This window comes from Notolepis coatsorum (assembly GCF_963971535.1).
Source record: "Notolepis coatsorum genome assembly, chromosome: 3".
Taxonomy (NCBI): domain Eukaryota; kingdom Metazoa; phylum Chordata; class Actinopteri; order Aulopiformes; family Paralepididae; genus Notolepis; species Notolepis coatsorum.
Window position 1 is genome coordinate 59,717,298 of NC_140167.1, and position 17,134 is coordinate 59,734,431.

At 52.8% G+C, this 17,134-nt stretch overlaps 1 protein-coding gene across 1 annotated transcript in view; it reads right to left on the bottom strand.

Annotated features, from left to right (window-relative positions):
• The window catches only part of pla2g4ab (phospholipase A2, group IVAb (cytosolic, calcium-dependent)), a 149,783-nt gene that overhangs the window by 20,612 nt on the left and 112,037 nt on the right, over positions 1-17,134 (bottom strand). The window contains 1 exon segment of the mRNA XM_084310478.1: positions 15,080-15,269. Coding sequence (XP_084166604.1) covers positions 15,080-15,269 — 190 coding nt within the window.

Genomic DNA, 17,134 nt, shown 5'->3' on the forward strand with positions numbered 1-17,134 from the left:
TCCTCTTTCGTCGAGGGGGTGTTGTGGTTGGAGTGCTGCGGTACTGACTCTGATTGGTGCATGACAGTCACCGGTCTTCTTCCATCATTTAGTCTCCTGGTTCCTTCTCTGGAGCCAGGGGTGCTCCGTCCGAATGTATCTAGCCGTAAGCTGCTGACTTCTCTCGCTAGGAAGTCGGCTAGATCGAGGAGGTTCGGTTCGGGGCCATTAGGGTCTCGGTGGTCTCTCTGCCGCCTAAAGCGCTCCTGTCGGGCGGGCGGTAGCTTCTCCAAGATCCTCTCTACATTTGAGTTGGCGTATAGTTCATGCCTACCCTTTTCCCTCTGCGCTCCCAGCATCCCTACCAGGGACTGCACTCTGATGGACAGGTCGTCCAGTGCTCGATTGTCTGTGGCTGGGGGTAGGCGGTCAATATGCCTTATCTCTTCTATCACGTAATCCCATATACGTCCATATCTCTGGTCCAGCGCTGCAAGGGCCGCTGTGTATGGTGTCGAAGAGGAGGCGTAGGCCAGCGCTATATTGTGCGCTCGCGGTACTTTCAGGTGCTTCAGTAATATTGCATACTTGTGGCGTTCATCAGCGACATCCACCATCATTGTCTCTAGGCACATCCGGAGCTCCGTGTACTGTGCTCGATTCTCATAGACGAAGTCTGAGATTGACGGCGTGGCAATGTATGACGCTGTGGGTGACTGATACATCGGTGAGCGTTGGGGGAGAGGCCTCCTAGGCGAGTCTCCTCTGGCGTGTCGTCTTGGGCTGGTACTTGGTGGGTACCGAAGGTCGGGTACCCAGGTGCTGTTCCTCGGGGCTGGCGGTGCGTCAAACTCACCCGTGAGTTGAGTCGGGGGTTTGTAGCGCAGGGCCTCGGGGCTGACTTCTGGGCTGTACTGGACCTCCTGGTCCTGAGTACGTGGCTGCGGGTCGGGGCTGTACTGGGCCTCCTGGGCCAGAGCACGTTGCTGCTGGTCGGCTTGACACCCCTCCTCTTCCTCCTCCTCTTCCTCTGCTAGGACCTGGAGTCGTCTGCTCAGTCTCTCGGCGTGGTCCGGTTCCGTTACCCGGTTGCTGGGTCTCCTATGGACTGGCTGGGGAGGGGGTTCGGAGACGTGGACGGGCTCCTCCTGTAGGCGGGGTTCGGAGACGTGGACAGGATCCTCCTGTAGGCGGGGTCCCGGGTCGCTTCGTCGGGTAGGGGAATGTGTCCTAGACCCATGTCTTGACGACCTCTGGGAGCTCCGTGCGGAGTGAGGGGGTGTCGCCATGGCAACCAGTTTGTCCATCAGCTCCGCCTGCATCCGGTCGCGCTCTGCCTCGCGCCGGGCATGGGCTGCGTCGCGCGCTGCTTCGCGCTGGGCATTGGCGGCGTCGCGCTGCGCATTGGCGCTGGTCTGGGCAGCGTCGCGCTGTGCGTTGGCGACGTCGCGCTGGGCATTGGCGCTGGCATGGGCGGCGTGGAGCTGTGCATTTGCGACGTCGGCGCGGCTTCGCTCGATGTTCTCTTCTGTCTGGAGGCGTCTGGTCTCCAGCCTTATTCGGTCGTCCTCGCTCCTTTGTTGCGCCTGGAAGCGCTCTCGCTCGCCTGCATAATGTTCGCGCTCGCACGTCTGTTGCGCTTGAAGTCGATCGCGTTCGGTGGAGGCTGCCAGGGTGGCGATGAGTGCTTGCGCCAGCATCTTGTCCGCCTCGCTGGGGGAAGACGCCGTTCGGGGCGATCGGCTCCCGGCAGTACTGGTTGGAGATCCGTTCTCCTGTTGCGTACCGCGGAGATCCGTCTCCTGGGTGCGCGTCTCTTTAGGGTTGTCTTCCTCCCGGGGCTGGTCGGGGACTACTTCTTGGGTAGTGTCTGGGGGTAAAGTCGTGTCAGTTCCCTCCTGGTCCCCACCGTGAGCTTGGTCAGTTACATTAGCACCCACTAGGGCCTCTGTGGTCGGGGTAACCTGGTTGTTAAGGTCAGACATAATTTTACTTTCTACTTTTTCCGCGTTTAACTTCCCTTTAAAGCTAGGTATTGGACTGACAGAGTATGCCTCTAGGTAGGGAGGTGGCTGTCGTCTGCGCTGCGGGCGATCTAGCTTAGGAGAACCGTTTGTGGAGTGTTCGTCATCGGCCAATTCCATATTAATATTATATTAATATTACGCTAATTATTATCTCGGCTATCGAAGGACCAATTGTAACTGAGGGGTACAATTCCCTGACTGTATTAATCAAGTACTGATATCATTAATCACTACCGACTTGTACATTACTGGCCAATACCGTACAAAGGTATTCTAGATGACGTCACTTCACAATAACAGGGTTTTCCACACAGAATACTAGTTTACAATATTTATTACATAAAAGGGATTGTTTACAGTACTTAGATTGCGCTTATAAGGCAAAGAATGTGCAGTCAAATCAATAGTGAATATTAAGGTAATTAGATCTGGTTATTCTGGGAAAGGGGGGTACTACCGGTTGTAAGCCAGCAGAGGGGGCCAAAGCTCTATGCAAGTCCAGGGTTCAAGGGGGCGATGTCACCTCTGGAGCAGCGGGGATAGGCAGTGGTAATCTCAGGGTGCGCTCCGCGCAGATGAGAGCCGTCGAGCCTCTGTTACGACAGAGACAGGCCTGAGTGATGGTCTCACGGGCAGGTATAGATCCCACAGTAACAGTGGGGTAGGCGGTTCTCTGTTCCAGCAGCTTGGTCAAAGCAATGAAGAAGAATAATCCTTGCCCGGAGAGTGGCACTGCCGGTGGGGTGTAAGTCCTCTGTGGTGCTGCTGCTGCTCCGGTGTAGATCCTCCGGTGCGGTAATGCACGGTTGGTCCTGAAGTTACTATACTATTAGCTCGGGCAATAAGTGCTCTATGTCGACGCACAATTACTCACTCCACGTGGTCTTTGACTCGTAATGAAGGTTTACTAATATATAGAGAACGATACGACAAACAGACGTATTTAGGATACCACGAGACTATATTGAGGCAATGCGAGCCCTGCTATACCGCACGTTGCGTAGTGGGTAAGGCTTTAATTGGTAACTGAACCAGACTGAACTGAAGGCGAACTGAAGAGGAACTGCAAGGGGGGTTCTGTATTCTTGCGCCATATTTATATCCACGGGGGACAAATAGTGCCTATCTCATTTCTGTCGCCTCTCGGTCTCATAGCCGTGGGCGAAAAGCGGGCATGTTTGGGCGAGTCCCGGCGGCAGCTTTCAAGTCAGCTCGAGTGGATAAGGCTTTACTCGGTACCTGGCGCCAGGGTATATTATGGTCTGTCCTGCTACCAGGTAAAGGGATATTCCGTATATATTGTACAAAGAATATACAGGGGATATCAAACGATATACAAATAGTATACATGGGATCTCAGGCAATAAATATATATATTCGGTTTAATCTGACCCTTTGTAACAGCCGCCCCCTAATTAGTCCCACCTAATTAGCTAAGCAGGGACAGATTAACCGCACTGTCCACCACTCAATGTCTGTGAGGGGTCGGTCAGTTCACAAAGTCAGGGGTCATGGTCGTCATTAGGCGAGTCGGGAAGCCTTGGCGACTCTATCAGCCTCGCCACGGGTCGGTTGTAGATCCGCCCTTGGCCGAGCACTTCTGCCACTCTGACCTTTCCGTCGGCACCAGTGGTCACTTTGCTTACGCAGCCGGCCGGCCACGCAGCTCGGGGTAGTGACTGGTCTATGGTCATGACGGCTGGACGGGATGAAGGGGGGCTTAGGAGGAAGCGGGCCTGAGACTGCTTTGATCTTGGCTTGGCTGTGCTTTCTCCTCCTCCGTCTGTTTCTCTTGTTCGCTCTGTACCCCGTGTGAGGAGGGGCCGGTCCCGGCCGCCCCGTCAAGGAGTCGCTTGGGGTGCTGGGTTCGAGGTCAGCTACGTCTGAAGCGCAGCTGAGGGGGGTGGAGTTCCGAACTCCCTCTGGTACCCACGGTTCTCTCACGGGCCTCTCGCTTAATGTCAATAGCCTCTGCTGTATGGGGGAGAGGCCGGTGTCTTCTTCTGTTGCTCTGGAGTGGAAGCAGCTAGTGGCTGCGGTTCGGTTGAGAGATTTAGCGAGGGGCCCTTGTAATGTCCATCCTAGGCGGGTCTCGACTGCTGCAGGACAGCCTCGGGGGCCTGTATGGACCCGGTCAATCGGGACTATGAGTTCTGCATGGTCGGAGCCTATCAACAGGGTCGGGGTGACGCCGTCTATGAGCGGGATAGGTAATTGGCGCAGGTGCACATATTTATCCATCAACTTGGTGACAGGGTAGGTGTACTGCGAGAGTCCTATTTCTTGGCTGGTGAAAGCATTTGTGATCTTGTACCGTCGCTCTGGCTGCCCGCTTGCTGCGATAGTGAAGGAGACATTCTCGCCCTTTATCGTCTTTAAATCTCTTCTTATTGTCCGAATCGTCATTTGGTTCTCGCTCCCCCGCAGTCCCAGCTGGGCCGCAGCGGACGCGAGCAGAAGGGTCTTCTCTGACCCGTCATCAAGGACGGCGTAAGTGTCCATGACTTTGTCCCCGTGGCTCAGGAGCACTCTGACCACTTTGAGGAGCACACGGGGGGTCCCGCTGTGCTGGTCAATGTGGAGCACTCCTGCTAGTTGGTTGTCTTGGACCTTCTGGTGGGCTCCGCACCGTGCTGTGCGGTAAACGGCGCCCGCCTGGGCCGCCTGGCGCCACTGGTTCACTTGGACGGGGTTCAGTGTCTTATATTCGGCGCACTGTGCCAGCCAGTGTCCGCCGTCGCAGTAGGTACAGTAGGGAGCGGTCTGGTGGAACTTTGGTTCTGGTGCCACCGCCTCGGCGTGGTACATGACCGTGACGGGCCCACTCTGTTGTCCTGGGTGACGCTTGTTGATGTCGTGCAGGACCTCCAGGTGGGTGCCACCGCACCTGCTGCACTTTTTCTTCAGGTGGCACTCAGCTGCTAGGTGGCTGCGCGCGCAGCGGAAGCAGCGGCGGTGGTCCTTGACCCACTGGCTCACATCATCCGTGGTCAGCTTCTTGAAATCCTCGCACTGGTGGAGCCGATGTTCTCCCCCACAGTACTGGCACTCAATCTTCCACTGGTCCTCTTTCGTCGAGGGGGTGTTGTGGTTGGAGTGCTGCGGTACTGACTCTGATTGGTGCATGACAGTCACCGGTCTTCTTCCATCATTTAGTCTCCTGGTTCCTTCTCTGGAGCCAGGGGTGCTCCGTCCGAATGTATCTAGCCGTAAGCTGCTGACTTCTCTCGCTAGGAAGTCGGCTAGATCGAGGAGGTTCGGTTCGGGGCCATTAGGGTCTCGGTGGTCTCTCTGCCGCCTAAAGCGCTCCTGTCGGGCGGGCGGTAGCTTCTCCAAGATCCTCTCTACATTTGAGTTGGCGTATAGTTCATGCCTACCCTTTTCCCTCTGCGCTCCCAGCATCCCTACCAGGGACTGCACTCTGATGGACAGGTCGTCCAGTGCTCGATTGTCTGTGGCTGGGGGTAGGCGGTCAATATGCCTTATCTCTTCTATCACGTAATCCCATATACGTCCATATCTCTGGTCCAGCGCTGCAAGGGCCGCTGTGTATGGTGTCGAAGAGGAGGCGTAGGCCAGCGCTATATTGTGCGCTCGCGGTACTTTCAGGTGCTTCAGTAATATTGCATACTTGTGGCGTTCATCAGCGACATCCACCATCATTGTCTCTAGGCACATCCGGAGCTCCGTGTACTGTGCTCGATTCTCATAGACGAAGTCTGGGATTGACGGCGTGGCAATGTATGACGCTGTGGGTGACTGATACATCGGTGAGCGTTGGGGGAGAGGCCTCCTAGGCGAGTCTCCTCTGGCGTGTCGTCTTGGGCTGGTACTTGGTGGGTACCGAAGGTCGGGTACCCAGGTGCTGTTCCTCGGGGCTGGCGGTGCGTCAAACTCACCCGTGAGTTGAGTCAAGGGTTTGTAGCGCAGGGCCTCGGGGCTGACTTCTGGGCTGTACTGGACCTCCTGGTCCTGAGTACGTGGCTGCGGGTCGGGGCTGTACTGGGCCTCCTGGGCCAGAGCACGTTGCTGCTGGTCGGCTTGACACCCCTCCTCTTCCTCCTCCTCTTCCTCTGCTAGGACCTGGAGTCGTCTGCTCAGTCTCTCGGCGTGGTCCGGTTCCGTTACCCGGTTGCTGGGTCTCCTATGGACTGGCTGGGGAGGGGGTTCGGAGACGTGGACGGGCTCCTCCTGTAGGCGGGGTTCGGAGACGTGGACAGGATCCTCCTGTAGGCGGGGTCCCGGGTCGCTTCGTCGGGTAGGGGAATGTGTCCTAGACCCATGTCTTGACGACCTCTGGGAGCTCCGTGCGGAGTGAGGGGGTGTCGCCATGGCAACCAGTTTGTCCATCAGCTCCGCCTGCATCCGGTCGCGCTCTGCCTCGCGCCGGGCATGGGCTGCGTCGCTCGCTGCTTCGCGCTGGGCATTGGCGGCGTCGCGCTGCGCATTGGCGCTGGTCTGGGCAGCGTCGCGCTGTGCGTTGGCGACGTCGCGCTGGGCATTGGCGCTGGCATGGGCGGCGTGGAGCTGTGCATTTGCGACGTCGGCGTGGCTTCGCTCGATGTTCTCTTCTGTCTGGAGGCGTCTGGTCTCCAGCCTTATTCGGTCGTCCTCGCTCCTTTGTTGCGCCTGGAAGCGCTCTCGCTCGCCTGCATAATGTTCGCGCTCGCACGTCTGTTGCGCTTGAAGTCGATCGCGTTCGGTGGAGGCTGCCAGGGTGGCGATGAGTGCTTGCGCCAGCATCTTGTCCGCCTCGCTGGGGGAAGACGCCGTTCGGGGCGATCGGCTCCCGGCAGTACTGGTTGGAGATCCGTTCTCCTGTTGCGTACCGCGGAGATCCGTCTCCTGGGTGCGCGTCTCTTTAGGGTTGTCTTCCTCCCGGGGCTGGTCGGGGACTACTTCTTGGGTAGTGTCTGGGGGTAAAGTCGTGTCAGTTCCCTCCTGGTCCCCACCGTGAGCTTGGTCAGTTACATTAGCACCCACTAGGGCCTCTGTGGTCGGGGTAACCTGGTTGTTAAGGTCAGACATAATTTTACTTTCTACTTTTTCCGCGTTTAACTTCCCTTTAAAGCTAGGTATTGGACTGACAGAGTATGCCTCTAGGTAGGGAGGTGGCTGTCGTCTGCGCTGCGGGCGATCTAGCTTAGGAGAACCGTTTGTGGAGTGTTCGTCATCGGCCAATTCCATATTAATATTATATTAATATTACGCTAATTATTATCTCGGCTATCGAAGGACCAATTGTAACTGAGGGGTACAATTCCCTGACTGTATTAATCAAGTACTGATATCATTAATCACTACCGACTTGTACATTACTGGCCAATACCGTACAAAGGTATTCTAGATGACGTCACTTCACAATAACAGGGTTTTCCACACAGAATACTAGTTTACAATATTTATTACATAAAAGGGATTGTTTACAGTACTTAGATTGCGCTTATAAGGCAAAGAATGTGCAGTCAAATCAATAGTGAATATTAAGGTAATTAGATCTGGTTATTCTGGGAAAGGGGGGTACTACCGGTTGTAAGCCAGCAGAGGGGGCCAAAGCTCTATGCAAGTCCAGGGTTCAAGGGGGCGATGTCACCTCTGGAGCAGCGGGGATAGGCAGTGGTAATCTCAGGGTGCGCTCCGCGCAGATGAGAGCCGTCGAGCCTCTGTTACGACAGAGACAGGCCTGAGTGATGGTCTCACGGGCAGGTATAGATCCCACAGTAACAGTGGGGTAGGCGGTTCTCTGTTCCAGCAGCTTGGTCAAAGCAATGAAGAAGAATAATCCTTGCCCGGAGAGTGGCACTGCCGGTGGGGTGTAAGTCCTCTGTGGTGCTGCTGCTGCTCCGGTGTAGATCCTCCGGTGCGGTAATGCACGGTTGGTCCTGAAGTTACTATACTATTAGCTCGGGCAATAAGTGCTCTATGTCGACGCACAATTACTCACTCCACGTGGTCTTTAACTCGTAATGAAGGTTTACTAATATATAGAGAACGATACGACAAACAGACGTATTTAGGATACCACGAGACTATATTGAGGCAATGCGAGCCCTGCTATACCGCACGTTGCGTAGTGGGTAAGGCTTTAATTGGTAACTGAACCAGACTGAACTGAAGGCGAACTGAAGAGGAACTGCAAGGGGGGTTCTGTATTCTTGCGCCATATTTATATCCACGGGGGACAAATAGTGCCTATCTCATTTCTGTCGCCTCTCGGCCTCATAGCCGTGGGCGAAAAGCGGGCATGTTTGGGCGAGTCCCGGCGGCAGCTTTCAAGTCAGCTCGAGTGGATAAGGCTTTACTCGGTACCTGGCGCCAGGGTATATTATGGTCTGTCCTGCTACCAGGTAAAGGGATATTCCGTATATATTGTACAAAGAATATACAGGGGATATCAAACGATATACAAATAGTATACATGGGATCTCAGGCAATAAATATATATATTCGGTTTAATCTGACCCTTTGTAACAGCCGCCCCCTAATTAGTCCCACCTAATTAGCTAAGCAGGGACAGATTAACCGCACTGTCCACCACTCAATGTCTGTGAGGGGTCGGTCAGTTCACAAAGTCAGGGGTCATGGTCGTCATTAGGCGAGTCGGGAAGCCTTGGCGACTCTATCAGCCTCGCCACGGGTCGGTTGTAGATCCGCCCTTGGCCGAGCACTTCTGCCACTCTGACCTTTCCGTCGGCACCAGTGGTCACTTTGCTTACGCAGCCGGCCGGCCACGCAGCTCGGGGTAGTGACTGGTCTATGGTCATGACGGCTGGACGGGATGAAGGGGGGCTTAGGAGGAAGCGGGCCTGAGACTGCTTTGATCTTGGCTTGGCTGTGCTTTCTCCTCCTCCGTCTGTTTCTCTTGTTCGCTCTGTACCCCGTGTGAGGAGGGGCCGGTCCCGGCCGCCCCGTCAAGGAGTCGCTTGGGGTGCTGGGTTCGAGGTCAGCTACGTCTGAAGCGCAGCTGAGGGGGGTGGAGTTCCGAACTCCCTCTGGTACCCACGGTTCTCTCACGGGCCTCTCGCTTAATGTCAATAGCCTCTGCTGTATGGGGGAGAGGCCGGTGTCTTCTTCTGTTGCTCTGGAGTGGAAGCAGCTAGTGGCTGCGGTTCGGTTGAGAGATTTAGCGAGGGGCCCTTGTAATGTCCATCCTAGGCGGGTCTCGACTGCTGCAGGACAGCCTCGGGGGCCTGTATGGACCCGGTCAATCGGGACTATGAGTTCTGCATGGTCGGAGCCTATCAACAGGGTCGGGGTGACGCCGTCTATGAGCGGGATAGGTAATTGGCGCAGGTGCACATATTTATCCATCAACTTGGTGACAGGGTAGGTGTACTGCGAGAGTCCTATTTCTTGGCTGGTGAAAGCATTTGTGATCTTGTACCGTCGCTCTGGCTGCCCGCTTGCTGCGATAGTGAAGGAGACATTCTCGCCCTTTATCGTCTTTAAATCTCTTCTTATTGTCCGAATCGTCATTTGGTTCTCGCTCCCCCGCAGTCCCAGCTGGGCCGCAGCGGACGCGAGCAGAAGGGTCTTCTCTGACCCGTCATCAAGGACGGCGTAAGTGTCCATGACTTTGTCCCCGTGGCTCAGGAGCACTCTGACCACTTTGAGGAGCACACGGGGGGTCCCGCTGTGCTGGTCAATGTGGAGCACTCCTGCTAGTTGGTTGTCTTGGACCTTCTGGTGGGCTCCGCACCGTGCTGTGCGGTAAACGGCGCCCGCCTGGGCCGCCTGGCGCCACTGGTTCACTTGGACGGGGTTCAGTGTCTTATATTCGGCGCACTGTGCCAGCCAGTGTCCGCCGTCGCAGTAGGTACAGTAGGGAGCGGTCTGGTGGAACTTTGGTTCTGGTGCCACCGCCTCGGCGTGGTACATGACCGCGACGGGCCCACTCTGTTGTCCTGGGTGACGCTTGTTGATGTCGTGCAGGACCTCCAGGTGGGTGCCACCGCACCTGCTGCACTTTTTCTTCAGGTGGCACTCAGCTGCTAGGTGGCTGCGCGCGCAGCGGAAGCAGCGGCGGTGGTCCTTGACCCACTGGCTCACATCATCCGTGGTCAGCTTCTTGAAATCCTCGCACTGGTGGAGCCGATGTTCTCCCCCACAGTACTGGCACTCAATCTTCCACTGGTCCTCTTTCGTCGAGGGGGTGTTGTGGTTGGAGTGCTGCGGTACTGACTCTGATTGGTGCATGACAGTCACCGGTCTTCTTCCATCATTTAGTCTCCTGGTTCCTTCTCTGGAGCCAGGGGTGCTCCGTCCGAATGTATCTAGCCGTAAGCTGCTGACTTCTCTCGCTAGGAAGTCGGCTAGATCGAGGAGGTTCGGTTCGGGGCCATTAGGGTCTCGGTGGTCTCTCTGCCGCCTAAAGCGCTCCTGTCGGGCGGGCGGTAGCTTCTCCAAGATCCTCTCTACATTTGAGTTGGCGTATAGTTCATGCCTACCCTTTTCCCTCTGCGCTCCCAGCATCCCTACCAGGGACTGCACTCTGATGGACAGGTCGTCCAGTGCTCGATTGTCTGTGGCTGGGGGTAGGCGGTCAATATGCCTTATCTCTTCTATCACGTAATCCCATATACGTCCATATCTCTGGTCCAGCGCTGCAAGGGCCGCTGTGTATGGTGTCGAAGAGGAGGCGTAGGCCAGCGCTATATTGTGCGCTCGCGGTACTTTCAGGTGCTTCAGTAATATTGCATACTTGTGGCGTTCATCAGCGACATCCACCATCATTGTCTCTAGGCACATCCGGAGCTCCGTGTACTGTGCTCGATTCTCATAGACGAAGTCTGGGATTGACGGCGTGGCAATGTATGACGCTGTGGGTGACTGATACATCGGTGAGCGTTGGGGGAGAGGCCTCCTAGGCGAGTCTCCTCTGGCGTGTCGTCTTGGGCTGGTACTTGGTGGGTACCGAAGGTCGGGTACCCAGGTGCTGTTCCTCGGGGCTGGCGGTGCGTCAAACTCACCCGTGAGTTGAGTCGGGGGTTTGTAGCGCAGGGCCTCGGGGCTGACTTCTGGGCTGTACTGGACCTCCTGGTCCTGAGTACGTGGCTGCGGGTCGGGGCTGTACTGGGCCTCCTGGGCCAGAGCACGTTGCTGCTGGTCGGCTTGACACCCCTCCTCTTCCTCCTCCTCTTCCTCTGCTAGGACCTGGAGTCGTCTGCTCAGTCTCTCGGCGTGGTCCGGTTCCGTTACCCGGTTGCTGGGTCTCCTATGGACTGGCTGGGGAGGGGGTTCGGAGACGTGGACGGGCTCCTCCTGTAGGCGGGGTTCGGAGACGTGGACAGGATCCTCCTGTAGGCGGGGTCCCGGGTCGCTTCGTCGGGTAGGGGAATGTGTCCTAGACCCATGTCTTGACGACCTCTGGGAGCTCCGTGCGGAGTGAGGGGGTGTCGCCATGGCAACCAGTTTGTCCATCAGCTCCGCCTGCATCCGGTCGCGCTCTGCCTCGCGCCGGGCATGGGCTGCGTCGCGCGCTGCTTCGCGCTGGGCATTGGCGGCGTCGCGCTGCGCATTGGCGCTGGTCTGGGCAGCGTCGCGCTGTGCGTTGGCGACGTCGCGCTGGGCATTGGCGCTGGCATGGGCGGCGTGGAGCTGTGCATTTGCGACGTCGGCGCGGCTTCGCTCGATGTTCTCTTCTGTCTGGAGGCGTCTGGTCTCCAGCCTTATTCGGTCGTCCTCGCTCCTTTGTTGCGCCTGGAAGCGCTCTCGCTCGCCTGCATAATGTTCGCGCTCGCACGTCTGTTGCGCTTGAAGTCGATCGCGTTCGGTGGAGGCTGCCAGGGTGGCGATGAGTGCTTGCGCCAGCATCTTGTCCGCCTCGCTGGGGGAAGACGCCGTTCGGGGCGATCGGCTCCCGGCAGTACTGGTTGGAGATCCGTTCTCCTGTTGCGTACCGCGGAGATCCGTCTCCTGGGTGCGCGTCTCTTTAGGGTTGTCTTCCTCCCGGGGCTGGTCGGGGACTACTTCTTGGGTAGTGTCTGGGGGTAAAGTCGTGTCAGTTCCCTCCTGGTCCCCACCGTGAGCTTGGTCAGTTACATTAGCACCCACTAGGGCCTCTGTGGTCGGGGTAACCTGGTTGTTAAGGTCAGACATAATTTTACTTTCTACTTTTTCCGCGTTTAACTTCCCTTTAAAGCTAGGTATTGGACTGACAGAGTATGCCTCTAGGTAGGGAGGTGGCTGTCGTCTGCGCTGCGGGCGATCTAGCTTAGGAGAACCGTTTGTGGAGTGTTCGTCATCGGCCAATTCCATATTAATATTATATTAATATTACGCTAATTATTATCTCGGCTATCGAAGGACCAATTGTAACTGAGGGGTACAATTCCCTGACTGTATTAATCAAGTACTGATATCATTAATCACTACCGACTTGTACATTACTGGCCAATACCGTACAAAGGTATTCTAGATGACGTCACTTCACAATAACAGGGTTTTCCACACAGAATACTAGTTTACAATATTTATTACATAAAAGGGATTGTTTACAGTACTTAGATTGCGCTTATAAGGCAAAGAATGTGCAGTCAAATCAATAGTGAATATTAAGGTAATTAGATCTGGTTATTCTGGGAAAGGGGGGTACTACCGGTTGTAAGCCAGCAGAGGGGGCCAAAGCTCTATGCAAGTCCAGGGTTCAAGGGGGCAATGTCACCTCTGGAGCAGCGGGGATAGGCAGTGGTAATCTCAGGGTGCGCTCCGCGCAGATGAGAGCCGTCGAGCCTCTGTTACGACAGAGACAGGCCTGAGTGATGGTCTCACGGGCAGGTATAGATCCCACAGTAACAGTGGGGTAGGCGGTTCTCTGTTCCAGCAGCTTGGTCAAAGCAATGAAGAAGAATAATCCTTGCCCGGAGAGTGGCACTGCCGGTGGGGTGTAAGTCCTCCGTGGTGCTGCTGCTGCTCCGGTGTAGATCCTCCGGTGCGGTAATGCACGGTTGGTCCTGAAGTTACTATACTATTAGCTCGGGCAATAAGTGCTCTATGTCGACGCACAATTACTCACTCCACGTGGTCTTTGACTCGTAATGAAGGTTTACTAATATATAGAGAACGATACGACAAACAGACGTATTTAGGATACCACGAGACTATATTGAGGCAATGCGAGCCCTGCTATACCGCACGTTGCGTAGTGGGTAAGGCTTTAATTGGTAACTGAACCAGACTGAACTGAAGGCGAACTGAAGAGGAACTGCAAGGGGGGTTCTGTATTCTTGCGCCATATTTATATCCACGGGGGACAAATAGTGCCTATCTCATTTCTGTCGCCTCTCGGCCTCATAGCCGTGGGCGAAAAGCGGGCATGTTTGGGCGAGTCCCGGCGGCAGCTTTCAAGTCAGCTCGAGTGGATAAGGCTTTACTCGGTACCTGGCGCCAGGGTATATTATGGTCTGTCCTGCTACCAGGTAAAGGGATATTCCGTATATATTGTACAAAGAATATACAGGGGATATCAAACGATATACAAATAGTATACATGGGATCTCAGGCAATAAATATATATATTCGGTTTAATCTGACCCTTTAGTTTCCTTTTTTTGGATCATTCCATTTGGGCTGTGGGGGGTGCTTAATGTCTGAAGGAGTCGACTGAAGGCTTCTTGTCCTCTGCGAAAGCATGCAATTGGTCCACTGATGGATACATCTTGATATTTGTCTAGTCTAGTGTGTTCATTAGACGGGTGAAATCCTCTTTCAGTGCATCTGTGCCCGTTTTCTTAGGCAGTTAGCCTCTCCGGTATGCGCGCCATTAGCGTTAGCCACGCTTCTAGGCCTCTTTGCTTTTGGAAAGAATGATAAATCTTTTTATTTTTTTTAATACTTTTTTTTTTTTACTAAGAGGTTGGCAGTCGACTACGGCTCCTTTCGACCGATTAGTTGACTATTCGACTAGTCGAGGTCAGCCCTAGTATGTATCTATAATTATATCTGTTGTCAGGGGTAAAGCTAAGGCAGCACTTTGGTTGGCTCTTGAGGTTTTAAACGTGCTTTATAAATAAATGACTTGACTTGACTTAAGGCGCTACAGAAAAAAAAACGTAATAGCAACAGCCGGTGAACACTGAATTCTATCTCCGATACCTGGGGAGGAATTCTACATGTGTGGCAGGCTACTACATGAGCTGCTTAACATATTACCCCACCCTGCCACTGACATCATTTCCGTTATGGTGGAAGGAATTTAAGTCGTAAAACATGAACGATTGGCTGGGACAGGAAGTCTGTAGGTGGGTGATATACACACCATGCTGAGCACTTTCAGCAGGTCACTGGAAAACAGGGGAGATAAGACTTTGGTCTATTAGGGATGTGTAGTGTCCTTTACGGCTGTCTGGTGGCCATGTGTATCTGTTCTGTGTCTGTGAGTGAGTCTGAGAGAGAGAGAGAGAGAGAGAGAGAGAGAGAGAGAGAGAGAGAGAGAGAGAGAGAGAGAGAGAGAGAGAGAGAGAGAGAGAGAGAGAGAGAGACAGCGTGAGAAAAGGAGAGAGCTTGTGTCTGTGTGGTGGTGATATATGATAGTGTTTCCATCTCAGTGACAGATTCCTGCTGAGTACCTGGACAGAGACTGCTACAGCAACCATCATTCACCCTGTTCACACATGCACACACACACACACACACACACACACACACACACACACACACACACACACACACACACACACACACACACACACACACACACACACACATACACACACACACACACACACACACACACACACACACACACACACACACACACACACACACACACTGTGGGTCTGTGAGGCCCCTTTGACTGTGAGGGTCTGTGAGGCCCCCATGTAACTGTGATAAGGGCTAAATAAATAAACATGAAAAACACACACACTACGTTACATCTACGTAACAGCCAGGAACTGACCAGCCACTGACCGAAGACAGTGGAATTATCTCGCCCGACTTCCAGGAAGAGTTGCCTCATATACCCTGACGGTAAAAGAGGCTCATTATAATCCTACAGAGAGATGTGGGACTGTACTGGTACTGTATTCCCATGGTATGGTACACAAACAACCGCCACATCTGCACGTACTTACCGGGGGCTTTGAATTTCCTGAAGTCGATGTTGACCAGGACAAAGTGGATGACAGTGGGACAGTTCCTGTCCCCCTTTTTAGGTTTGAAGACGTAGCATTCCTTCAGGCCCTCGCGGTCGAACACTTTGGGGTCGATCTTGGGGAAGGGAAGCTTGTTCATCTTCGCCCACTTCTCTGCCAGGAGGAGCTCCTGCGGTGCAAATAGAACGTGTAAAAAATGAGGTAGAAGTTGACAGTTTACCTCATGATGAAACGAAGATTAAAGATTAAAGATTCAGTACAATGAAAATCTTGTTTTTCAATCTCAGAAGGTGTGTTGATGTAAAATTAGAAAATTACTTTAAAGCGCATATTGGAAACCTCACAAAGAAACTTAAACTAAAACTTGTTTTTTTCTTTCACAACAAACAATGCTTTTCTTTTGAGGCCAGAAAGAAACTTGTTCAAGCCACATTCCTGTCTGTAATTGACTATGGTGACATAATATATATGCATGCTGCCTCTCCACTGCTAAAAAGATAGACAGTGTGTACCATGCTTCTCTGCGCTTCATCACTAGTGCCAAAGGGCTTACAAGTCACCATTGTGTGCTTTACCAAATGGTAGGATGGACCTCTCTGTACGTACGGAGGAAATCCCACATGTTTGTTTTTATATATAAGGCCATCCTAGGGAAGCTTCCCCTATATCTTTCCAATCTAATTAGCTTTGCCTCTAAAAAACCTGAGAATACACACTGAACTAGGAAGAACAGCTTTTTCAAGCTTCGCACCTTGGGCATTGAATTGGCTACAGGACCATATCTACTTAGATCTGGTCTCTCTCTGTAAATTTAAATCTGTATTACATAACTTCCTACAAAAACAATGTCGCTGTTTTCTGTAGTCGGGTCCCAACTGGGGGGGCAGCGGTGGCCTAATGGTTAGAGAAGCGGGTTTGTGACCGGAAGGTCGCCGGTTCGATCCCCGGGACCGGCAGGAAGAATCTGCTGCTGAAGTGCCCTTGAGCAAGGCACTTAACCCCCAACTGCTCCAGTGGAGTTGCTCAGTGGCCAATGGTGTCAGACTGTGGTTGTAGTGGGCAGCTCCCAGGTATGAATGGAACTGTGTGAATGTGAAGCAGGGCGTAGCTGAAAAAGAGCATCTGTGCTCAGCGAACCTACCCTGGGTAAATAAAGGTCAAACAAACAAGATTCCTTTATTGCCACACTATTTCTGTTTTGTGTTTTTGTGTTTACATGTGATGTATTGTATATTGTATACATGCACTTTTATTATGTTCTTGTGTGATGTACCGCACATTTTATTGCTGTCTGATATATTGCAAATGTTATTGCTGTCATCTTGGCCAGGTCTCCCTTGCAAAATAGATCTTGTATCTCAATGGGACTTCCTGGTTAAATAAAGGTGAACAAATTTAAATAAAAAAATTATTGAATTATGAACTATAAATTACCTTATTATGGCCTCGCGGTTTTATGATAAAAGAGAGATAGAATTAGCATTTTTCCGATAAATTCTTATTTTCGGAAAATCTTAAAAACATCAGTAAACAAACGTAGTGCTGAAAATATACACTTTGACTGCTGTTTTGATAGGGTTAAGGTCTTTACTCTTGGCTACATTTGAAAAAGAAACACAACATTAATTAATACGGTCTGTATTGATCAATTTATGATAAAAACGGCAGGGTCTCCCAATTGGGGGACCTTACAGCTTAAGGCGTTACCCTCACCTCCTTTTTATGAATATGTATCACTTTAATATGTACTTTTCTAAAAATAAAAAAATAAAAAAACAGGACAGGAACCCTCCAAAACAAAATGATTAGTATTTCAATGAAAAAAGATTAAATTAAGTGAAATCAAATGAATACACAGAACTATACATTTCTAGTAAGTGGGAATGAATGAATGAATGATCATTGCATTCATATAGCGCTTTTCTAGACACTCAAAGCACTCCCCATAATGTAGGGTGGAAATGGCCTCCTTCACCACCACTGGTAGCACCCAACCTTGGGTTACGCAGGCTCAATGGCTGCCATACACACTGG